Source organism: Anser cygnoides, chromosome 18, assembly GCF_040182565.1.
Source record: "Anser cygnoides isolate HZ-2024a breed goose chromosome 18, Taihu_goose_T2T_genome, whole genome shotgun sequence".
NCBI classification, from domain to species: Eukaryota; Metazoa; Chordata; class Aves; order Anseriformes; family Anatidae; genus Anser; species Anser cygnoides.
Genome location: NC_089890.1, coordinates 12,489,573 through 12,514,157, shown reverse-complemented (window position 1 = coordinate 12,514,157; position 24,585 = coordinate 12,489,573). Strand labels below are relative to the sequence as shown.

Sequence of the window (24,585 nt, the reverse complement as noted above, 5' to 3'; positions counted from 1 at the left end):
GGTCAGAACGGGGCAGCAGAGCTGCAGGCGTGAGCATGGCGGTGCAACCAGCACAAAAACAAACGTCATTTAAAATCCTAAGGGTGCAGTGAGGCCTCCTGCCTCTTTCCTAGGAATTTCAGCTTCCAAAACACGATCTGCTTCCCTGTCCTTGCAATTAGAGCAGTAACGTGACCACAAAGCCCTGGGAACCCCCTGGATCTCTCTGTGTCTGCGTGCCCCGACACTTGCTCCCCCGGGGCAGGTGCTGAGCTGCAGCCTCGGCCCTGCGGGGCCGAGCCCCGGCCCTGCTCCCGGTGCGTTTCGAGGCCGTGCAGGGGCTGCCGGCGTCCCGGCCCCCGCTGGGGCTGCACCAGGCTGCGGGGCGGTGGGCCAAGGGCCCCCGGGCCCGGCACCCCCGGGCCCGGCACCCCCGGGCCCGGCACCCCCGGGCCCGGCACCCCCGGGCCCAGCACCCCCGGGCCCAGCACCCCGGCGCAGCTGCGGTCTGGCCGGAGCAGAGCCGTTCTCCGTGTGCGGCTCGGCGGCGAACAGCAGCGGGCTGTGCTCGCGCTGGGTTGAGCCGCTGTGCGGGACGGACGCCAGCGGTCTGACAAGCGCCGCTTTATTTGGGCGCGCGGTTTACTACACGACCCCATTACTCCCCAGGCCGACGTCCGCGGCTTTATTTTTTAACCCGGCGCCTCCCAGAACGCCTGCTCGGGGCGCCCGGAGGCCGCAGCGCGGGGCCGCACCGCACAGCTCGCGGCAGGAACCTGCCCCTTCCCTCGCGCACAGCCCCAAACCCGGCCGCAGCCGCGCTTCCCTCCGGCTGCAGCGCCGCGCCACGGGGCCTGACCGTGCTGCCGGGGCACGGGCCGGGGGGGTGCTCAGGGGCCCTGCCCGCCGCCCGCCGCCCGCTCCCGGCCGGGCCCGGGCCGGGGCCTGCGCGGGGGCCGGGGCCGGGCCCGTCGCGTTTCGCGGCGCGGCCCCTTTAAGGCGCGGCGGCGCGGGGCCGGGCCGCACGGCGCGGCGGGGCCGCGGCACCACGTGGGCCGGGCGGCGCTGTCCTTCGCGGCGGGCGCGGCGGGCACGGCGCGGGGCGCCCATGGTGATCAAGGCGGACGAGATGCCGCCGGCCGCCGTGCCGGCCGCGCAGGGCGCCGAGCAGCAGGAGCCGGGGCCCCGCGGCAGGAGGCCGGCCGAGGCCGAGCAGCGCCCCGGTAAGGGGGCGCCGGGCCGGGCCTGGCGGGGGCGCGGGGCCGCGGGGCCGGGCCTGGCGGCGCCGGGACGGGACGGGACGGGACGGGGGCGCCGCTCCCCCCGCGGCCGGGGCGGGCGCGGGGAAGGGGCCCGGGGCTGTGGCGGCCCGGCCCGGCCGGCCCCGCTCGGTGCGGGCGGGGGGCGCAGTGCCCGCCCCGCCGTGCCCCGGCCGCCGGCTCCGCTCCCCGCGGCGGGGCCGGGTCCCGGGGCCGCCCCGGCGGCGGCTGCGAGCGAGCGGCCCCGGGGGCGGCGGGGGGCGAGGCCCGGGCCGCTGCGGGGCCGCCGCGCCGCGGGGGGGGGCGCTCGGGGCCGGGGGCCGCGGCGGGGCCGCGCGGCGGGGCTCGGCGCTGCCGGGCTCGGGCCCGGGCGGGCCGCGGGGGCCGGGCGGCGGCGGGGGCGGCCGGGCCCTGCCCGCGGCGGCGCGGGGAGCCCCGGCCCCGTGAAGGTCACCTTCAGCGGGACGCGGCGCGGCGCGGCCGCGGGGGGGCCGGGGGCGGCCGCTGAGGGCCCCGCGCTCCGGCCGGGGGCGGCCGCGGGGCCGGGCGGGCCCTGCTCGGGCGCTCCCCGGGGCCCCGCCGCGGAGGAGCCCGGGCCGGGGCCGGCCCCGCTCGGGGGAGGCCGCCGGGGCCCGTCCGGCAGCGCCCGGCCCCGGCCTGCCCGCGGCCCTGCTGCCGGCCGGGGCCCGGGGCCTGGCTCGGCCGCACCGGGCTGCTGCAGCCTCGCCTCCCGCCTGGGCCGCGGCACCGGCGGCCTCCGTCTGCCGGAGGGAGCTTCTCCGGGCGGCTCTCTGCGGGCCGCCAGCCGCGGGCACGGTGCGCGCACCTCCGGCCTGCTCGCTGGTGCCCGCGTTCCCAGGCACCGGCAGCCGCTTCGGCGATGGGCGAGGGGCAGGGGAGGCCTTGTGGAAACTGAAATGCAGGAATCGCCAGCGCAGCAGGGAACGCTCAAGCACGAGCGCTTGTTTTTTCCTGGGAAGGGCAGACGGCGCACGGGAGACTTTGCCTGAAAGCAACGTGTTTTAACTCCTGGCAGGCTGCTGTAGCTTGACATCAGGGGGGCCGGGTGGCCGCGTGTGGGATGAGGTGCGGCCCTCCTGGCCCTGTCCTGTGTCCTGCTCCTGTCCCAGGTCCTGTGCCCTGTCCCCGCGGGGGCTGCGGGCCCGGCTGTGTCGGGCTCTGGGGGGTCTGGGATTTCCTGAGCGTGGTGCCGTTTGTCTCCAAGGAGTTACTGTCCTGAGCACTGCTCTCGGGCTCAGCCTGTTTCTCTGATCTTGTATCTTACAAGAGAAGGGTAAAAACCCGGTGCTCCGGGGCTGCCCTTCGTCGTGGCTGAGAGAGCCCCTCACACTGACCGAGCGAGTGACCTGCCGAGTGACCTGCCGCTTCGTCCCTCCCCTGTTTTTATGGTGGCGAGGTGAATTTTTGAAGTTTGTCACCTAAAGCAAAGTTCATTGGCGTTTGAGCAGGCTGGCAGTAATTCAAGTGTGTGGGGAATGCAGCGCTGAGAGCCTCCCCCCCCCCCCGCACTGTTTTTTTTTTGTTTTTTAATGGGTGCCAAGTGTGCAGCTCCAGCAACTGGGTTAAAAAGTTACGCCGCGTAATCCCTGCTGTTCAAAGTGTGAGCTGATTGCTGGGGGAGGGAGGGAGGGAGGCGGAAAAATCCTTCCCGTGTTAGCGCGATGAAGCTGGCAGGCGCCCGGGGTTCTGTGGGGAGGGGGGGCCCGCAGCCGGTCGCCCCCTCCCCGGTGCAGGGGGCTGTGGGCATCGGCAGTGCCGGCTCGTGCTTCCCAGGCCTCTCCGCAGGGGCAGGCCAGCGCCCGGTTCTGCGCGCCCACCGCTGCCTGCCCGCGGCTCCGCTCCGGGCATGCTGCGCTGCCCGAAGGAGGCACTCGCTGCGGCCTTGCTGTGGGCAGGCTCCGAGCGGGCTCCTCGCTGAGGAAACGCGTTTGTGATGGTAGGCATCGAGACCCGAGGAGTGCCCTCGCCTCTTAAAAGGCGAGAGGGCTGCCGGCTGCTTCTCTCCACCTCCAAGCTAGACACCAGTGCCGGGGCTGCTCTCTCCTTCTGAGAGCAGAAACACAGAAGCGTGAACGCTTTAGGTACCTGTAGGGACTGCTGTCAGGGGCAGTTACGGGTTAAGTTACCTTTCTTGTTAACTAGCACAAGATCAAAAGGCAGCAGTTGTGTGCAGCGTTTTTGGATTATTTCTGTTTCTGCAGTTGTCATTGCCTTAGAACAAGCTCGTCTTGTGCAGGTTCAGTGGTGTGTCTGCTTGGTGTAAAATCCTTTCCATCATTGCCTCGCCTGAAGATCTGCTTTTTCTAACTAGGTCCCTCTGTCTCTGTTCTTCCCCGTCCCCCCATGTATTTGTCCACCTTTTCTGTTGCAGGGGTGGAGAACGAAGGTATTGATGGGAAAGCTGCTGTGGAGGCGAGCGTAGTTGTCCGTTGGTGACAAGGTCAGAGCGCTGATTGTTAATCTGGGGATCTGCTGTGGCTGTCAGGTCGCTTGACCTTGGAGGTTTGCTGGTGTTTTGGGAAGGACTGAACTGCTGGCGGCTGGGTTTTCTAACGTGCGGTTGTAACAGACTTCAGAGGGAGAGCTGGAGGAAGAAATCCGCAAGAAAATCTCCTGCAAGAGAAATCTGCTCAGCGCTGCAGGGTTAAGGAAAGGCCCGTGACAAACACGGCACCCTCGGCAGGCTGGGGAGGGACCCCCGAGGGGATGATGCCCGGAGCCGCTCTGCCCGTGGGGTGGCCGTCGAGGTGCCCCTTGCAGACCTGGAAGCTCGCTGCCCTGCCCAAGCAGCCTTGCTCCTGGGTTTCCTAGCTGAAGAGTGGAAGTAGGTCAGGAACATGCACGCAGAGAAATGCAGCCGCGTACCTGCCTTATGCCCAGTGACAACAGCTTTGCGTTGCGGAGAGCTGTTTGTCTTAGCCGTCTGTAAATGACTAAACTTGGCAGCGCTCCGTTTGCCTCCTCACGTTGCGCTGTCGGTTGTACTAGAAAGCTGTTGTTTCTAGAAGCTTTGAAAGGTCTGAAGTTCATGCGTTTTTCTATTTGCATTTGAGAAGTAAAACCAGTCCACGGGAGCAGGACTCGCACGGAGCGCGGCTGTTCCCAGGGCGGCGGTGCCGATGCCTCCTGGAAGCGGGCGGCTCTCCTGCTGCTGCTGCCTGCTGCTGGGGCAGCCCCGAGGGGAAGGGCCGGTGGGGCAGTGCAGCGACTGGTTCCGTACGTCCCAGTAACGTTGGAGTTAATGGGGCCTTTCTGAAACAAAGCGTTGCTGCCCAGCTCGGTGCTTCTGTCTCGGAGCCCGATGATCTGTTGGTCGGCTGCATGCAGAGTTTATTGGGGTAGTTACCTGTCCTGGGCTCCTGGTGTTTCAGTAGTTTCCTGAAACTAAGGTACACACCAGAATAAAATACACGTGCTTGGGGAAATACTGACTTACTCCTGGCATGTCTGAAATGGGGTTGCTTTGACCAGCTCTTCTCTCTGGGAATCCAGCAGGCGGTCTCACAGCGCTACGGACGGTTTGGTTGGTGTCGATCTTTGCCCTTTGTCCAGTCTTTGCTCCCGGTTCCTGTGGTGCTTGAGGAGCACGTTGCTGCAGCAGTCACCTCACCAGCTAGTTTCGGAACTAAGTTTCCAAAGCTTTGGCTGGACAGAAGGCATACGAATGGGCTTAAGCCTAGTTCCCAGGCGCGGAGAGCGAGCGCGGGTACTGCAGCTGCCAGATGCAGGGCACGAGGTCCCGCTGGCTTGGAGCGCCCGAGCCAGCCGCTGGGGGACCCCGGGAGCGCCCTGGGGCGCAGCTGCAGTGCAGATGTCCCAGCATCAGGAGAATACAAAAAGCCGCAGACTCTTGAGTAGACTGGAATGTGGCTGATGTTGTGTAGGTCTATCCAGCCAGACTTGGCTGTGGGTGCACAGGGCTGAGCAGTGTCCCCGCTTGCTCCCCGTGGGGCCGCAGAGCAGCGGGGCCGGGGCCATCGTCGAAGGCAGCCACGAAGTGCAGCCTGCTGCTGTCCCCGTGCCAGCCAAACCTGGGTGTTGAGAAGCTGCTGAAAAATAAGGGCAGTGCTTACAGCTCTTCCCACAGGTGGGTTAAAGCCAATTTGAGTTTAATGACGGCTGGAGAGCAGCTATAAACTTCACTGTGGGCTCTTATTAAAAGAAGTGCTTGTTGTGCTAAAGGAGCACCGAAAGTTTCTGGGAAGCTGTGGTTTCCTCTGCGGGGATGTGGGAGGCACATCTGTGCCGTGTCCCATCTCCCTGGCAGGCTGTCCTACCGAGACCTTTCCACTAGGGCTCTCTGCGATGCTAACGGCTATTAATTTAGTCAATTTATTTGGGTTCAGGAAGCTATTTGTTTAATTTATTGTTAGGCTAAAATTTAATTTGCATTCGCTAGACCAGCAGCGGCCTTCGCGTGCTGAAGCTAGCACGTGCTGCACTGCGCTGTGCTTCCTTCGGCTTAGGTGGAGGCAGTGCCGCTCAGCTGCGTGGCACCCGAACGCGCCTCCTGCCCTGCTCGCAGCGCTGCCCAGCAGAAGCCCCGCGCGCTGGCCTCACCACGCTCCTGCAGCTGCTGCAGCCTGCGCTCGGCGCTCCTGGCAGTGTCAGCACTCCGCAGGAGGTGGGAAGATGGGAGTGGGAGGGGTGCGTGTAATCCCGTCTGAGTATGGGTGGCTTAGCTTTTCTGCCTGGTGTGCCTCCCAAGCACAGGGCATGCTGGCAGTCTTATTTCCACATCCTAAAATCCCATTGCGCCACTAGTGCAGGCTGGTGCTGTATTGCTTTTTCTTAATTTCTTTTATCGCTGCAGATCATCGCATGTGAACCATTGCACAGCGTCAGCCACCCATCTGACCCGGCCTCCTCCTCGGAGAAACGGGTGTCTCCAGCTGATGAGCACAATAGCTGCTTCATTAGGCTGGGTTTATGTGACTATTAAAGGGAAAAGTAAACTTTGTTTAAGCATAAATAGCGCCATTAAACTTAGTGATCTAATTAATTGCAGCAAATTGTACTTCAGTTGATCTGCTTTAAAACGAAACTGAATTTGGGCTCGTCTTCACTCGAACCTCAGCTGCTGCTCCAAGGGGAGCCGAGGCTGCCGGGCACCTGGATGGTGCTGTGGTCTGCAGGTGAGGAGTGGGTTGAAGCTGTCAGAGCATTAAACTCCTTCAAAAACCGTCAGGAGAAACTTTTGGTTTAGATGCCGATGTAACCTGACACCCGATCCTCGCTCCCGAGGACAGGAGAGACCTCTTGCTACCAGGGATTTCAAGGTTACCCTTCTCCTGCGCTGTGAAATTGGCAGAGAGCAGCTCTAACGAGAAGAGAACACCAGCCCTAACTGGGACTCTGCTGTTTTCTGGGATGGTAACTCCCCGCGCTCACGTGAATTCGAGTGGGAGAGATTCTTCTTCTGTTTCCTCTTTCTGTTCTTTAAAGAGAAGAACAGAAGCTAGCCAGGGGTTTGGCTTGCACCGGAGAGCTCTCGGTCTGCTTTTCAACCCTTGGCAGGTTGGCTGCCGGAGCACGAGGCTCTGGGGCAGCTTCCAGCCTTCCCAGGGCCTCCTTCAGAGACGAGTCTCCTTGTCCGGGTGTCGGTGCTGGGCAGGTGGTTACGCGGGCTCTGTAGTCCTGATTTCATTCTGGTTTTGAGTTTTTTTTTTTTTCTTTTTCTACCCGGGCTGTGGCACTTTTCTTCCTCTCGGTGGAGATGTGGGCTCCTTCCCGCACGTGCAGCGCCGCCGTGCGCACGGCAGGCTTGTGCGTGATGGTGGCGGTGCTGGCTGGGGAAGGCGAGGGGCTGGGTGCGTGCAGGGGCCGCGGGTTTCACCAGCGCTTGTCGCTTGCACAAGTCTCGGGCTCTGTAATCCCTGCACCGGTTGTTGGATTTACTGAAATAACAGAGAGGAGTGGTTTGAGGGGAGCTGTCCGTGTGGTTTTTTGGCTTGTTTGGTACAATGGAGCAGCGTGAGAGGACAGAAAATGTGTCTGGGAACGCCTTGGTAGTTGCTGCCCAGGCCCTTTATGCCTGCCTGCTCAGTATGGGCGGCCGTGCCCGGCCGAGGCGGCCACAGAGAGTGCCCTCCTTGTAATTCAACGCGTCTCGCCTGCCTACGAGTTTGGCAGAGCTGGGGAGCTCTAACACTTGTCCCATGCTGCACTGGTTCAGCACTTGATACCGGCCGTCTATTTATAACGAGCTCGGGGACCGAAGCGATCGGGCGAGCGTCTGCTCTTAGAGAGCGCCTGCAGCGCCTGGGGGGTGCGCGCACGGCCGGAGGCTCGCGGGCTCGCTGCCGGGGCGCCGGGCAGAGCCGGGAGCGTTCAGCGGCTGCTGCGGGGCAAAGATGTGCGGCGGGTGAAGGTCACTGAGCGGGACGTCGGGAGAGCTGCTGCCAGGCCAGCAGCAGAGCCTGCGCAGGAGGCACGAGCGTGTGCTCCGGCACCCCCGGGATGCGGAGCTAAGCCCCGCACTGGTCCTGTGCCCCCTCTCACCTCGGGACCACGTAAGAAGGTTCTTCGGAGAGTCTGGCTGACTTGCAAACGTGAACGGACCCGAACCAGGGAGGGTGAGCAAGATTCGCCTTGTGGGGACTTAAATATATGTGTGCAAAAAGGCATTTGCAAACAAAACTAACTTTTCCGATCCAGTGTTGTGTGAGCCAGGCTGCTTATAATCATGGGGAACAGCATTTTTGTGAACTGCTGCAGGCATGTCACCGACCTCATCTTCCAGACACGCAGCTTTAGCTCGCCCGATGAGCGGTCGCCGCTCTTACCAAAGCCTCCCACGAGCCGCGCCGGCTCCCCCGACGTGCCGGAAGCTTCCCGGGGCGCCGTGCCGTACCCCGACGTCATCCCCAGCGCGGCGGCGGTGGGAAGCCTGCAGAAACGTGCCGAACGCATCCAGGACTCGCCCGAGGCCAAGGGCGAAGAAGCAGCAGTGACGGCCTGCGATAACAGCTGCTGGGAAGCTGGCGGTGGTGCTGCCGGCCCGCCCCGGCGGCCAGGGGCGTCGCGTGCCGCAGCCGTCCTTCCAGCCGACCTTGAGGAAGGGCCGGCGGGGCTGTTAGATCGCGCCGCGCCGCTTGAGGCCTGCCAGAGCCACGTGAAACCTGAGGACGGCGGCTCGGCCGCGGGGCCCGGCGCGGCCCGTGCTGTGCTTCCCCCCGGCCCGCGGCCTGGCCCCGGCCGCTGCGCGGAGCCAGCAGGTGGGGGGAGAAGCCCCCGCGTCCAGCAGACGGTCACACCGCCCGGGCTCTGCGGGGAGAAGGCGTCCGGGAGCAGGGACGCGAGCGCTGGCGCTGCGCAGAGTGACCGCGCCGCAGGCCCCGGCGGCGGGCTGAGCGGGGGCCCCAGCCCCGTGGAGCTCGTGCTGCCCTGCAGGCAGCCCCAGAAGAGGAGGAAGAAGAGGAAGCTCCCGCCTCTAGGTGCTCGCTGGAGTGGCGCTCTGCTGGGCTTCGTGTAGCTGGAGCCCCTCCACACCCGTGGCGGTGTCGGAGTGGCTGCGTACGGTCGTGGGATGGGGTGGGAGGAAGGAGGGAGGGGACACAGGTTCTGTTTTCACTCGCAGCAGGATGAGGGTGAGGAAGGGGGCCGGGGCCCAGCTGGGCCGGCTGTTGTCCCTTCCCCGGCTTCCTGGGCACAAGCAGCTGGGCTTGCTGCTGCTTGGGTCTCAAGGTCAAACCTGGCCTCCGTGGCACTGCGGTGTCGCTCAGTCCCTGTGTGGCGGCCGAGCTGGGCCTCAGTCTCTGGCTCTCGGCGTAGCTGGTGGCTTGCTGGGGGTGCTGCAGTGACGCTGACGTGGGGCTGCCCGGCTGCTGTTTCGGTGCCTCGTTTGCTGTTTGTGCCTCTGCCGTGCTGCCGGAGGCATTCAGGCCTCACAGCAAGGAGGCCGTGTGGGGCTCTCGGCGCCTGGAAGTGCCTGTGGGGAGGGAAGGGCAGGACCTGTGCCCGTGAATGGAACCGGAGCTCACAGGCAGAAACACATTCCCTTGGTACTGTCACTTCTCCCACCCTCTGTGCCAGGCTGCTTTGCTGCAACATCTTCTGGTACTGTCATCAGGAAGCTAGTGACTGACTTTAGTTTAGAAGATTTATGTGAACACTAATTGGTTATTAACGAAAACTCCCCACGGTCCGTCATACTGACCCCGTCCCGTTGTGTGCAGTCAGCAATATTCAGACGCAGATGCAAATCCCGGTTCGTGCCGGGGCTGTCTGCCTGGCTCACGAGGTGCCCACCACATCTGTAGGCTCCCTATAAATAGGAAGCGTGACTGAAATAGTGCCTGTCACCTTGGCACGTACTCGCCGTGCAGGTGCAAGGATGAAACGTAATCCTCCTGCTCAGCCTTTGCACCGCGCTGAATGCAGCTCAGGCGAGTGCACGTTTGTTCCTCCCCATGAAGCAGTGCCCGGGCCACCTCCTCTCTTGGGCTTAGCCCGTTCTCCTGACACTTTAATCTTGTGTGTGCTCGGGAGCGGGGATGAGAACACGGCGTTACGGCTCGGTGCTCGCTGCCCGCAGCACGGCCCTGGGGCACCGAGCGTCGCCGCGTGCTGCGGGCACGCTCACCTGGATACTGCAAGATGGGGTTGAAACAAAACATGCTGTTTTCATCAAAATGTGTCTGATCTGTAAAACCCAACTGAAAAAGCATCGCTGGTGTTAAAGCAGAGCGTTTACCTGCCAGACGACCGCTCTTCCTTTGGTTCAGGTTTAGCTTCTTGTTCCCAGACTTGGGGCAGCGCTGGCTGTCAGAGCTGGCAGGAGGGCGGCGCGGCGCGCACCGCAGCCTCGGGCGCTCCCCCGGCTCCGGGCAGCGCTGACCCCAGGAGCCTCTCGAGGCCGTTCCTGTGGCTGTGCTTGGCGGCGGCTGTGCTGAGACCTGCGCGGGTCGGAGGGGCCCTGCTCCCCGGGCCATAGCAGGCAGCCCTCCCATGGCACCAGCTGGAGCTCGCCCTGCCCGCACCTCGGCGCAGCGGCATGCTGGTCCCTGCCCAGCTCAGTGGGTCCGGGCTGTGCCAGGAGACCTGCGGCTTCCTAGACCGTATCTGCTCCCTGCTGCTCTCCACCTGGCTGACAAAGAGAGCAAACCCTCGTGGGAGTGGGCAGGGAGGTGTGGGGTGCTCCCCATCCCGGGGGTGCATCCGTCTAAACGCGTGCTGGGGATGTCGTCACCTGCCTCGACTACAAGTGCTGAGGCAGAGCCTCGCTGGCGCCCCGGGGCCGCTGTGAGGCGTTCTGGGGGCACAGGGCGGCTGGGCGCGGGGGGTGGGAGCGCCTGGTGCTGGGGAGCAGCCCGGCAGCCCCCCCCCGCCGAGCAGCGCGCCAGGAGGAGCGCTGGGAGCTGCGCGACGTGTTGGTGCAGGGGTTACAGCTGCCTGCGGGCTGCAGGGCGCCACACCCCCGCTTCTTTTAATTAAGAGGCTTCTTAAGACTAAGCCGAACGCGTTGTACACTGACCCATCCTTCCTGCTTTCCTTCCCGCCCCTCCGCACGGGGTTTGTGGAAGATGCAAACCCTGCAGGGAGCGAGAGCGCACTAATTGCGCTGAGGGGCAGGAGGGCAGGGCCCGGCACACCTACCTCTAGTAAACACCACTTGCAGGATGAAACGTTTGCGTGGCCGGAGCACGGCGGTGTCATTGGAACCGGTCTCCCCCGCGTGCTCTAAACCCCCCTCTCCCCGCAGAGCACCCGTCTGGCACGGCACTCATGAACGGGAGTGCGCCGCACGAGAGCCTCAGGGGCGAGAAGGACGCCAGGCAGAACGGCCACGAGGAGCCCGACGCGGGGGAAGATGGGAACGACCAGGAGGTCATTGTCATACAGGACACGGGATTCACCGTCAAGATCTGCGCGCCGGGGATAGAGCCCTTCTCGCTGCAGGTACCGGCCTCCCTTCGGCCGGCTGGGGGGGGCACGGGAGGCGACGGGGGCAGGGGCAGCTCGGCAAGGGGGGAGCTGCCCCTCGTCGTTCTCCACGGGGCTCGGATCCGAGCACAGGGGAAGTGGCGTTCCCACTGCTGGGCTGTTCTGAAGGAGGGAGGTGTAAACATGACTTCTGGGCCTGACTCCGGAAGGGGAAACCTCTCGCCTCTCAGAGGTTTTGGCACGATGCACCTCCTGGCTGCGCTGGGTTTGGCACAGTGACACGCGCTCGCGCTGCTCGGGGAGCTCGGGCACCTGCCTGGGGCTCACGGAGCGACAGCCTCCCCTTCCCCTCCCCTTCCCCTCCCCTTCCCCTTCCCGAGAGCTCTGCTGGATGCCGCACGGCATCACGTGGGCGGCAACACGTGCTGCCAGATGAGGACAGGCTTTGACATGCCTGGCCGATACTCTGATTTAGCTCGATACTGCACTGAAAACCACTTGGACGAAGCATTTTTCATTCCGGGGGGAGGCATTTTGAGCCTAAACCCGGGGGGAAGCTCCCCAAGACCAGCAGAGAGTGCAGTGAAGTGACGTTCCCTCTGGAACTAGCTGTGTTTCAGCCCAGCTTCTTTCTTTCTCTAAATCTCTTTGGCTGTTAGTTTTAATAGGCTAATAATAGCAGCCCATGCTGTTTACAGCAGCTTATGTAAACTGCCCTGAGTCCTCATAGCTCGAGAGCAGCGTCGGTGGTGCTGGAGCCAGAGCAGGCGGCAGGAGCGCAGCCCTGGCGCGTGAGCCGGGGCGGTTCCTGTGTGTCAGGAGCTGCGTGCCCAGGGGCAGACCGAGCGGAGGAAGCGGTCTGTCCTCCGCTTGTGTCGTTCAGAGCCTCGCCACAAACACGCGGTGGGGATGGCTGAGGGACGAGCCCCTGGGTTCCCCCCGCGTTCGGTTCCTTGGCTGCGCTCCAGCCCTGCCCTGTGCTCAGCGCAGCGCCAGGCTGCGACGCCTCTGGGTGCCCAGCCTGGGGGTTGGAGCTGGGGCGGCTCGCCCTGCCACAGGGGTCTGCGTCCTCCGGCAGGGACGGAAGCAGCCTTCCGACAGCTGGCTGACAATAACTGCCTGCGTTGTTGCCTTCTTAAGGTCTCTCCTCAAGAGATGGTGCAAGAGATCCACCAAGTCTTGATGGACCGAGAAGATACCTGCCACCGGACTTGCTTCTCTCTGCAGCTTGATGGCAACGTCCTCGATAACTTCGCTGAGCTGAAAACTATTGAGGGACTGCAGGAGGGCTCGCTGCTAAAGGTGGTGGAAGGCAAGTTCCTTCAGACTTCGGGAGGGAGCAAGCAGGGAGTGGTTTTGGCTACCTGGCAGCGCTTCCCTGTTGTTCCTTTTTGAGACTTGTCTGCTACAGTAGTAAGCAACTGTGTAATTCCAGTTTATTTCCTCCCTTTCTGTTTATCAGAGCCGTACACAGTGCGAGAAGCCAGGATACATGTGCGTCACATACGGGACCTTCTGAAGAGTCTTGACCCATCAGATGCTTTCAATGGCGTGGACTGTAACTCACTGTCATTCCTGAGCGTCTTCACTGAAGGAGACCTGGGAGGTAAGGGGCAAAAAGGCTTCCCTAGTGCGGTCAGTTTTTATTCCCCTGACTCCTTGCTTCATTAAAACACGTTGTGACGATCAGCTGTCCCGCCTCATTCGGGAGTGCAGAGAAACTCTCTGAGCACTTCTTTACTCCTGCTTGAATAATTACTGGAGGATGAAGTGTTGTCTTGCAGCACTGACTTTCTGTGTGTCTCTGCTCCAGACAGTGGAAAACGGAAGAAAAAAGGTACCGAAATGGAACAAATTGACTGCACCCCTCCTGAACATATCCTGCCAGGTAGCAAAGAGAGACCCCTGTGTGCCCTTCAGCCCCAGAACAGAGACTGGAAGGTAGAGTTCTCCTGTGTGCTCGAAATGGCTATCAACACGTACCTCGCAGCAAAGTGGTGTTCAGGAATTGGGAGCTGCACTGAAGGTGGACTTTGGGATTTGCTCTGCTTGATGCTTAATGAGTGCTGGAATAGCACTGCTTAGCCAAGAGAATAAAGTCCAGGAGCTTGTGTGCAAAGCACTGGACACGGTCTGGACATCCGCAGAGCACAAAGTGGCCAGCCGTGTTGGGGAGGGGTGGCAGGGAAGGGAGGGCTGCGTTTCTCTGTAGAGTCGTGGAGGCAGGATCTGCAGATCGCTGTGAATTACGCTTAGGTTTCCCATGCCCTTGCACTTGGATTCCAGTTTTAGAAGCTGCCATTTGAAAACCAGTACAGCAAGAAATCCATGTGTTGTGCAGCCCAAAGGCCCAGGATGTCTGTTTTTACCTGTCTTATTTGTGAAAGGCAGCAAACTCAGCAGCGTAGTAGTGGACTGCAAGTAGCCTGGGGAAGGCTATGCTCTTGAGACCAATTCTTTTGTAAGCTCTGTTTCTGGAACCAAGAGGGGCAGCAGGTAAAAGGACTTTGGCTTGTATATCAGATGTCTCTGTAACACAGGGGTATTAATTTCTACTGACAGGAAATGTTTCTGTTGTGTTCTGTAGCCTTTGCAGTGCCTAAAGGTATTGACGATGAGTGGCTGGAACCCTCCACCTGGCAACAGGAAAATGCATGGGGACCTCATGTATTTATACGTGATCACAGTGGAGGATCGACACGTCAGTATCACTGCATCCACTAGAGGATTTTACTTGAATCAGTGAGTAACTAGGATTTCTCTTGTCAGGCCCTGCAAGAGGGAGCTTGCAATACCAAACTGGAAAAGAACCTGCAAAGAAACATGCTGCTGCTTTTTTTTCTTTTTTCTTCCCTGTGGAAAATGGCCTATTTGAATTCACTGCTCACATGGGGTTTGTAGGAGTTGTTATACTGGATTGGGCTCTTTAGTTATGCCCGGTACCATTTTTCCACAGTGGATAAATGCCTGATGCTTTAGGGAAAGTTGAAACATCCCATAATGTCATCAACTAGTTAAAGTATTTTAAGTCGGGAGGGAATTCCTTCCCGACCATTGTAACTAGCTCATTTTGCCCTCAAGGAGAAGAACAGTCCGCCAGCACCTTGTAACCTCGGCACGGATTTGACTAGCAATTTTTTTTGTAGTGTCTATGAGAGACTGTTAAAGCTGACCGTACAGTGCCTGGGAGCGTAACAGTGGCTGTATTTGAAAAGAAGATGAAGATAAAGCACTTTCCTTTCATAATGGGGCAGAATGTAGGAAAGTGCTGTGTGTTGAGCTGGCTTGTAGAAGGCAGTTTCTATTCTATGGTTTTCTCCCAGATCTGTTAATAAGTAAATAAAGTGTGTCAAAAATAACAAATCAAGAGATGCACATCTAAGTATGGGTCCATGGAGAGCAAGTGGCACGAAGAACATGGAACAAGTGGCCTGCTTGGGCTTGGCAAAATGTGAGCTGGGGAGGGGAGCCTGTGCTTGTGGCCCTGGCAGGTCAGTGCTCAGCCCTCCGGCAGGGAGATTCGGTATCCTAAGAGGGTTCTGGCTGCCTGGTGTTGTTGGTGCCATTCCAGTTGGGTTCTCTGTTAAGCAGAGGCCCTTGTGATGCGTTTGGGAAGCTCTTTTGTGAAATCAGTCCTTCCTTCCTGTAAAAATATGAGCCTCTCTTAAACCTAGTGGTGGCTGAAGAAAGGTCCGAATGAAATTTGCTGCCCACTGCATTCGGGTCCAGGTACTGAATTCCTGATTGCATCTCCACTGGTGAGAGCCGGGCAGGAGGGGGGCCTGCAGTCCTTCTGCCTGCGTGCCACTTGGTCTCCGTTTTACAGACAGCAACATGTTACGCAGGCCTTTAATGCAGTGCTTATTTGGGAAGGCTCTCACTCGTATAGCAAGTTCCTGGGGGGTGGCAAGTCTCAGCTATGACAACAGCTCGTTTCTTTCCTCTTGCAGGTCTACTGCATACAACTTCAATCCCAAACCTGCAAACCCCAGCTTTCTCAGTCATTCCTTGGTGGAACTACTTAACCAGATCAGCCCTACCTTCAAAAAAAACTTCTCCGCCCTGCAGAAGAAACGGTAGCAAACGTTTTCCTCTCTATCCCCTTGGGTAGCGTGATGTTAAGCTGCTTGGTGAGGCCCCGGTACCTGGCTGGTTCTGTGGAGCTGGGTGCCGCGCTCGTACAGCAGGGATTGTGACGCCCTCTTCCTCCGTGTGTGCACGTGGTGGGTGGGTGGTCGGGGGGTGCTTGGTGGAACACGAGTCTGTGCGGCAAGGGACTGCCCAGTGCCTGACAGGGCCTCGTGGCAGCGCCCTGATCTCACTGGCTTTCCCCTGCTGGAAACGGGGAGCTGCCTGAGCTGATGGGACTTGGTCCATGCTAGTAGGCCTTCTGTGCAGAAGTTATGAAAGTGTGTGGGCCTGTAGCGCACTAACTGCTGCTGGAAAATTCCTGTATAAGTCATCTTGAGCAGTAAGAGCTGCTTGTTGTTGTGGTGTGTGTAAGTGAGCTTCGTCTGCTCACTCACAGCCTTCGTGCAAGGGCAAATCCTGGTGCGCTGACCAGCTCCTGCGGTGGGTCTGCTCACCGAGTCAGCGCGTTGGCTGCGTGCCTTGTGGGGGACTGGATGACGTCCTGGCTAGCCAGGCAGCAAGGAGCTGATGTGAAGCGGGCCATGGGCTGCAGCAGGGTATGACTGATGACCTGGTCAGTAGGTGCTTCTCCCTGAACACAAATAAAAGCTGAAGCATAAAATATCTGGAAAAGTAACGCGTGAGGGCTTTGCACAGGCTTACAGTGGAGAAGGAATAATTGTCTTAAACATGTTCATGCATGCTTGTTTTCCTCTAGTTCCTCTAACAGTAATAATAAGGAACAATAATAGATTGTTTTATTTTCCTGCCCTTGCCAGAGGGACCATTTATTCTACTCCAGGACAGTGGATCCTGTGCAAAAGCCTGTCATTCTTTAGAGTCCACTTAATGAACTGCCTTAGCTCAGCAGGATGCAAATTGACAGGCACATTGTGTGGCTTTCAAAAGTGCTGCTTCTGTTCTCATTAGGAAGATGAAAGTGACACTATACAAGGGCTGGAAATTAGCAGTGGCCTCCCAGCCACCAGTGTGACTATCTGGCCATTTAAAAATGATTATATTGTATTGCTTGTTGGGCCAGAAGTAAATACAGATGAGACTCCGGCACCTGCTGAGAGCAGACAGATTACACCAAAGGCCATTAGGTGAAGCTTGCTTTTTCACTTCGTTAGTGGATGTGTGCTACGGGCCTGTTTTACAATACAATGCTTAGGGACCGCAATGAAAGCTGAGAGCCAGTAACAGAGGTGGCTGGCTGGGAGTGGCGATTCCCTGCCTCTGCTCCTGGTTTGTGGTGAGTGGAGAACACAGTGGGGATTTCTGGAGGTGCAGCTGAGGAAACAGGAATGAGGAGAGCCCAGTGCATTCCCTGGACTGCTGCTGGGAGGCGCTGCCAATCCGGTCGGTCAGTAAGGGCTGTCAGACTTGGTGAACGAAAGCCCGCTGCGCTGCCTGTGAGACCTGGTCTTGTTCTGTGCTTTGTTAGAAGCTGGTGTTGCAGCAGAGGGAAAACTCTTTTACAAATCTTCCTTCGGAAAATATCTAATTGTTTTCACTCCCAAATCAGGGTTCAGAGACATCCGTTTGAAAGGATAGCAACTCCTTTCCAAGTGTACAGCTGGACAGCTCCACAAGCAGAACACGCCATGGACTGTGTGCGGGCAGAAGACGCTTACACCTCTAGACTGGGCTATGAAGAGCACATCCCCGGACAGGTAGCACTCTCGCTTTGGGTGGGAACCCTGGCAATAGGTTGCCACCTGTCGCGCTGGGAACCAGCTGACTTTACTGACAAGTAGACCTTTGGTATTTGTGGAGGGGTTTTGCTCATCGAGGTACGCTTGCATTAGTCCTTGTTTCCTACAGCCTCTTTAACTACAGAGGGCTGAGCTGCTGAGGCTGCAGCTTCCCTGAGTACCTAAGGGTCTGAGAGGAGCAATTTCTGCTCAAGTATTTATAACTCCTATGTCCGTACTCTGACTAGCTCTGCTGCACTGCACAGACAGCACAGTGTTCCGTCTTGCTGCCTAGGCCTGGAACATCTCAACAGACTATTCTAAGGGTTTCAGTCACAGCCTCATAACCTAAAATGTTCCAGGCCGTGCGTGGAAGGGCTGCCTGCAGAGTGACAACGTCACAGTGTGCTTGTTAACCAGATCTGCACTGAGTTACTCTGGAGCTAGCAATCTGGCATTTCAGATTAACTGCATTGTGTAAGCTGGACTAATTCAACAGCCGTTTGGGATAGATCTGTAAAGTCAGCTCGTAAGGAGTGATCCTGCTGCTAACTCACTTCCTCTGGATGTCATGACAGCCTTGAGTTCTTCCCTTCTCTCACAAAATGCCTTGTAAATCAGAAACGCTGGGTTGCCAGCCCCTGCCTACACAGTGTAGTGCTTCCCATAAGTTTTTGACTCTTTCAGACCAGAGACTGGAACGAGGAGCTGCAGACCACACGAGAACTACCACGCAAGAACCTGCCTGAGAGGCTGCTGAGAGAACGAGCCATTTTCAAGGTAACTTTGGGATCTGCAGGCAGCTACTTACACACACCCTTCTCTGCCGCCCGTGTCACATCTAGACATTTCACCTGGGCCTGCCTTTTAGAAACTGCGAGCTGAGGGTCCCTGTTTGTGAGCTAAGGGGTCTTGTCTTCTCTCGCATGTCATAGAATCATCTAGGTTGGAAAAGACCTCCAAGGTCAAGTCCAGCCATCAACCTGACCTACCAAGTCCCATCACTAAACCACGTGTCTTAGCGCCACATCCAAGCATCTCTTAAATAACTCCAGGGATGGGCCCTCCACCACTTCCCTGGGGAGCCTGTTCCAGTGCTTGACCAATGTCTGCCTTCTGCTCCCAGCCTCGCAGGGAAGAATTGTGCTCCTTGACCTTGTGTCTCCCAGTCCTCTGCTGTTCTGTTTGATCAGCCTTCTTTCAAGTGGGTGGGAGGGGTGGATGCGCTTTAACCTAAACCTCCTCTGCAGAGAGCTAATGAGTCTGAGCCATGGTGATCCCTAATGCTTTGGCTCCTGGAGCTTGTATCCAAGCCACTGGCCAGGCTCACAAAAGCAAAAGCCAGCTGACCTGCCTGCCTGCTGGAGGCCATCAGGAGGTGAGGAGTGAAGGAGAAATTTGCAGAGAGTTTTGAGAACGAGGTGCTGGGAGGGGGTGATCCCTTCCTTACCTAGTTTTCTCTCCGACTGTCTCCAGGTTCACAGCGACTTCACTGCAGCAGCAACAAGAGGTGCCATGGCTGTCATTGATGGCAATGTCATGGCCATCAACCCCAGTGAAGAGACCAAGATGCAGATGTTCATCTGGAACAACATTTTCTTCAGTCTGGGCTTTGACGTCCGTGACCACTACAAGGACTTTGGCGGGGACGTTGCTGCTTACGTGGCACCTACCAACGATCTCAATGGTGTGCGGACCTATAATGCTGTGGATGTAGAAGGGCTGTACACGCTGGGGACTGTAGTGGTGGATTACAGAGGTTACAGGGTGACAGCTCAGTCTATTATTCCTGGGATCTTGGAACGGGAGCAGGAACAGAGTGTCATCTATGGGTCAATAGACTTTGGCAAGACGGTTGTCTCGCATCCCAAGTATCTGGAGCTGCTGGAGAAGACCAGCAGGCCGCTTAAGATCCAGAAGCACAAAGTCCTGAATGACAAGAATGAGGAGGTGGAGCTGTGCTCCTCAGTGGAGTGCAAAGGCATTATTGGCAATGATGGGCGTCACTACATCCTGGACCTGCTCCGCACTTTCCCTCCAGATCTAAACTTCCTGCCTGTTGAAGGGGAGGAGATGCCAGAGGAATGTAAGAAAATGGGGTTTCCCAAGCAGCACAGACACAAGCTTTGCTGTCTCCGGCAAGAGCTTGTTGATGCCTTTGTAGAGCACAGGTGAGCTGAGCTCCCCCCTTCCTCCACTCACAACTGGTAATGGCCAAGTCAGGACCACGCTGTGTCACCTCACAGCTCCCAGGGGTGGGCAGCTGGCTTCCCCACCGTTTGGCCCTGCAGATGCAATGATAGAAGCTTATTTAATGAGAGATGAAAATAGGAATTCTAACAGGGTTACAGGGAGCCGGGGGGAGAGGTGCCTTCTGCAGTCTCCAGGTCTCTCTTTGTTGTTTCCTGTCCTTTCCCTGCAGATATCATTTTCACCTGCCATCTAGGGAATGGGAAGGATTTATGCTTATCTTTAAGGCTCTCCAGGCATCCTGAATGCTACTTTTTTCCCCCCCTCCCAGACATTGGAAAAAAAACCTTCCTGTGGGAACTGCTGTAGGCACTTCTGTGGTGGGGTGTGTTGGTGCTGGGCTGGCTCAGTGCAGGCGAGGAAGCAGGAGCTCCGGGAGCAGGCAGGCAGAGTCATGTGGGGCTGGTGGTGTTAACGCTCCCGCTTCCGTGTGAAGGGCTGCAGGGCACTCTGCTTCCACCGCTGGTCAGAGTCTGCTCTGTTTGCAGAGAGGAGCCCTCAGTCGCTGGCAGCGGGGCCCTGCCCGCTGAGCAACCAGTTCTGCAGCCAGCGCCCTGCCCAGTCCTGCTGCGTGCCTGCAGGCGCCTCGGCTGCTCCCTGGGAGAGCTTCCAGACCAGCAGTGTGCAGGACTGTGGCCGTAGGGTGCTGCTGCTGCTCCATGGCTAGCAGAGGTTGGGCCTCCCCGTGCTCAGGTCTCCTGGCAGAATTACTGCCTGGTGAACGCAACTAGAGACAAACAAAAACCAGCAGCAAGAATCTCCCTGAGCTGTCTGCTGGTGCTGCGTGTGGAAAGCTACTTGTAACCACTGCAAGGAGCTGAGTTTCCCATTGTGATGGGTAACAAAAACCCACCTTTTTCGTCCCTTCTGTTATGCTAATGACAAATATTAGAATAATGTAAACTCCTTCAATTCCAGAAAGCTCATTGGTAGAGGGGCGTACATTATGCCTTTGCACTGGAAAACTGGATACATTACCTGAGATACAAAACTGAGGTTTTTTCCTTGTAGAGGAGTGACACTCCTGGTGGATTCTCCTGCTGTGCTGAATTTCTCTCTTCCTTCACTGTAGGTATCTCTTATTCATGAAGCTGGCTGCACTGCAGCTGATGCAGCAGAAAGCCAACAAGCAGGAGAGCTCAGGTGCATTGGAAAATGGTGCCTCTCCGGAGAATGGTACAGCAGAAAGTGAGAAGTCTGAGTCAGATGATGGTAAAATAGACGACAACGTGACTGGACTTGATCAGGTTAAAGAGCTTGCTGAGACCATTGCATCTGATGATGGAACAGGTATTTAATCCTCTGCACCAGAAGCAGCCCAGGCCTGCTGCCGTACTGGTGGGCTGTGTCTCTGGTCGGAGCGCTGCCAAACTGGGGGTGCTCAGGGTGATTATTCATTGTTAAACAGGACAAGTACTGGCGTCTGTTGTCAATGATGTTTTAGCTCTTTTGATAGAGCTGTTCGTGCACTAATACATTAATCACCCTGGCTGCCTGGGGGCAGGTTGGGTAGGTGGACTGTGTGTCTCTGAAATGGGGCAAGCCCATCAGCTCTGACGCAGGAAGAAGCCTGGCCAGCAAGCTGGTCTGCATGGTCAGCAGCCAGGGCTGAGCTCTAAGAGCCTTAGTGCAGGCAGAGAGGAACGGGCTGTGTCATAGCAGGGAAGTGTGCAATGCTCAAACACCTTCAGAAATCTCAGACTTGAATTTCTGAGTATCTGTGGTTGGGGAGAGGGTCTGTTTTCTAGGTCATCTTAGGTGCTTTTGCTCAGATTTTGCACTTCTGCAACTGTTCTTTCCACATATCTTATGTTTGTCTGTTTTTATAATGGATTCCTGCAGAATGTGCCATCATTACTGCTTTTAGTAACAAAACTTTTCTCTTTAATAGCTAGGCTTGTCATTTTCTGAAATCCACATTCACTTCTGTTCTATTTTTCTTCCTGCTCCAGTGGATCCGAAAAGCAGAGAAGTGATTCGAAATGCTTGCAAGGCTGTAGGCTCCATTAGTGACACATCATTTGACATTCGGTTTAACCCAGATATTTTCTCACCAGGTATGTGCACAGAGTTTGTTCTGGTCTTTCTTCAGAGGATTGCTATGTGCAGCCTGATACAGACAAAAGTATGTTCTAAAACCACTGGCTTTTGGCTAGTTGGCATAATGTAGGGTTCTCCATGCAGCACAAAGATACAGAGAAGAATAAAATTAAATTGATTGTAATGCTCTAACTATGAAAGGCAGGCAGTAAGCTGTCTCCCACTGCTGCACTTGGGGGAGTCTGCAGAGTGTTGCCAAGAATCTTGTGATTCTCCATCATTCCAGCTGCTAGACCACATGAAAAGAGGCTGGGGGGAGGGCAGTAAATTTGATCCTAATGTAGTAGTTGACACAAAAAAACAACAGTTGCAGTTGAATCAGTGATGTTGGATCCACAGTGAAGGGCAGGGGCTGTTTTAGCAACATGTGGTCGGCGGGTCACAGTACCCTTTGAAATGCATACATGGGTTGCAGGCATCGGATGCATTTTTCAGTGCCTGGAATCAGCGTGCTTTATTTGGAAATACAGTAAAACTGTGTGTTTATGGGGGTGAACGGAGAGGCTGTGTGCATGTAAATTGCAGGGGAATGGTCATGTAGTTGAATTCATCTTGGAATAAATGTGTCAAAAGGAGCATGTGTTTTGAAATGCACAAACATCTTTTGAGGCTGGTAAAGATCAGTGTTTTGGCACTGACCGTGCAGCTAGCACTTAAAACTTTGTTTTAATTTTGGAGCGCCAAAGCAAAAGCCTCTGAGCTTCTAGTACCCTCAGTATATGCTGGCCCATCTTCTGAGATGCGCCGCCCTGGTCTAGCCAGTTCTCTTTTTGCACTGGAATTGTACGCAGTACTTGTTGGTAGGTAGAATGGACCAGATAAAGAGCAGGATTGGGGCCTTTAAAAGCTGCATTAGAAAAGAACAATTGGGCACAGAGCAGCACAGCCAGGAGCCAGGCGGAGCAGGTAATGCTCTTCCTATCAAAACATGTTGCCAAGTAGATGAGTTCTGAAGAAGCATTTCTGCTTCCAGCGATGCAGAATGTCTGTAGCTTGTTACCTGTTCTTACCGTACGTCTTCTGTACGTGAGTTAGTTTTCCTTTGAGTTAATGTTCTGTGTTTTCCTCTTCTACCCTCCTAGGTGTTCGTTTTCCTGAGTCTAGCAAAGAGGAGGTGCAGGATCAGAAGCAGCTACTGAAGGACGCTGCTGCATTCTTGCTCTCATGCCAGATCCCAGGCTTGGTAAGGAACTGAGGGCGAGCAGTAATGTCCTCTCTGAAAGCTTACCTCAAGTCTGTCCACTGCGAGCAAGCATTGAGATGGTGGTACATCAACTTCACCTCCCGAGCAAATGCTGCACTCTCCTGCTGGCAGCCAAGTTACGGTAGTGGGGGTGAAGTACGGCGAACCGCGCCAGTATCACTAGTACAAACACAAGAGGGGTTTTCCATTTCCTGTCTTGCATCACAGCACAGTTTTCCCACTTCACTCCAACAAAGAATTTTTGGCATTAGTGATTAACATTATTGCTGAGAGTTTGTGACAGTAAAGACCACAAAAGTCATCCTCCCTAGCCCTGGGCATCGTACACAGCTTAGTGTATTATCTGACCTCGATCATGACTCAATGGGTGACGAATGATTTGGAGTGAACTGGGAAACTGTTCTTGCTCATATCTATTCTAAAAACTTCTCAAAGTCTGGAGCATTTTGAGTGCTAACCCATGTGCCTGGCTAGATAAGAAGGGAACAGCTGGTGTTTCTTAAGACACTGTCTAAAGTGACTGCTAATGTGTATATTACAGCTGGCATTGGAAGTAGGAGGGTGGAATTGCTTGTCTTCACTCCAAGAGGCCCAGGAGTTGTTGGTGTTACCTAGGAAGGGCTTTTCCTTGCTGGAAAACTTCTGAGCTGTACCTCCCTGCAAATCCACTAGTGCTGCGGTCAGCATAAGCTTTTAAGGCCAGCTATTCAGTCTTTAAATAAAAAGGGAAGGGGAGTGAATCAGAAAAGGACCTGATGAGTGTTGTTTTGTAAGGTTCTTGATACACTAGTTTGTAAATGCAGAATGCTTCACAGGCATGTATGTGAGGGCAGGCTACAGGCCAGCTGCTGTACGTAGGCAGTCCTCCTTGCTCAGTGTATCAGAAAGTAACTGGTGTTACTCCATGACGTGAATTAAATGACTCTTATCAGCACTGCAACATAACTTAGCAAGTGCCATTTCCCCTTATCAGCAAAGTGTGTACGACTCCATGTAGCCTTTTAACTGGAAATGGTTTTAGTTAGCGACTGTATGGCCCTTAAAGAAGGGATAGCCTGTTAGTTCCACAAACCTCAGTTAAACAGCCCATGCCAAAGGGAAAGAGGTCCTCATTGCCCGAGACACGAGTCCTCTGCATCCTTGCTCTGCTCCACTTGTGTGTGGCCTCGGGCACACTGCTGGAAGGTGTGCGCTGAAGGCTGCCCCTGCCTCCACTGGTCTCCTCGTGCTGCTTGAGACGCCGGGAGAATGCTGTTAGTCCTGCGGGCCCTGCCGGGCTGTCGCCTCTGCTGGGTCTGCACAGGGAGCTGGGTGGTGTCTGAGCTGTTTTATTACAGCAGGTGATCTCTCTGTGCCTCAGTTTCCCAGTGTTTATTGGGAGTGTATAGTGCTCACTCAGCACTGAGATGCGAGAGTAAAGGCGCTAAAAGCGGCAAGGAGCTTGTGCAGACTGCTTTGGGCTGCCTGCGAGCCTTCCCCTCGCTTGTGCTCTGCGGCTGTCTCTTGTTTTAAACTTAAATACCGTCTTTGGAAATTGCCTTCCCTGTTAGTGAGCACATTTTCCCCTCCCCAGTCCAATCTGTTTTTTTTTTAACGGAAGTTCTTCCCTTCATGTTTGTGTAACCAGAGCTTGCATGTACCCTGCAGGTCAAAGACTGCCTGGACCACACGGTGCTCCCGATGGACGGGGCTACCTTAGCAGAGGCCATGCACCAGAGGGGCATCAACATGCGATATCTAGGCAAAGTGATCAACTTCATCACAAAGACCCCTGGCCGTGCTCAGCTGGATCACATTTTTGTAAGCATCAGGCTTAACTTCGGGCTGGCATTTCCAACTGCCTTTGGCATAATTCGCCCTGTGTAGATGCCAACTTGGCTAATAGTTTTCTCTGTGAAAAATAAACAGCTTCAATAAGAGGAGGAGGAGGAAGTACTCATCAGTGGTGGATGGGGAGTTTTACTTCCAGTTCCTTAGTTGCTTTCATAATGTTAGGGTGTATGAGTGTCCTTTTGGGATAGAAAAATGCTTCAGGGATTCCCAAGTGTAATAGCAGGTA

General features: G+C 56.7%; 1 protein-coding gene across 4 annotated transcripts in view; it reads left to right on the top strand.

The window, feature by feature from the left end:
• The window catches only part of CLUH (clustered mitochondria homolog), a 55,301-nt gene that overhangs the window by 18,667 nt on the left and 12,049 nt on the right, over nucleotides 1-24,585 (top strand). The window contains exons 1-14 of one of the 4 annotated variants that reach the window (XM_066979503.1): nucleotides 1,019-1,202; nucleotides 10,963-11,159; nucleotides 12,285-12,456; nucleotides 12,607-12,750; nucleotides 12,958-13,085; nucleotides 13,732-13,886; nucleotides 15,095-15,220; nucleotides 16,804-16,951; nucleotides 17,660-17,752; nucleotides 18,449-19,143; nucleotides 20,295-20,512; nucleotides 21,175-21,279; nucleotides 22,405-22,505; nucleotides 24,174-24,326. In XM_066979503.1, coding sequence (XP_066835604.1) covers nucleotides 1,088-1,202; nucleotides 10,963-11,159; nucleotides 12,285-12,456; nucleotides 12,607-12,750; nucleotides 12,958-13,085; nucleotides 13,732-13,886; nucleotides 15,095-15,220; nucleotides 16,804-16,951; nucleotides 17,660-17,752; nucleotides 18,449-19,143; nucleotides 20,295-20,512; nucleotides 21,175-21,279; nucleotides 22,405-22,505; nucleotides 24,174-24,326 — 2,550 coding nt within the window. In that variant the 5' untranslated portion in view covers nucleotides 1,019-1,087. The other 3 variants (XM_048074046.2, XM_048074042.2, XM_066979502.1) reach the window with 3 other exon arrangements.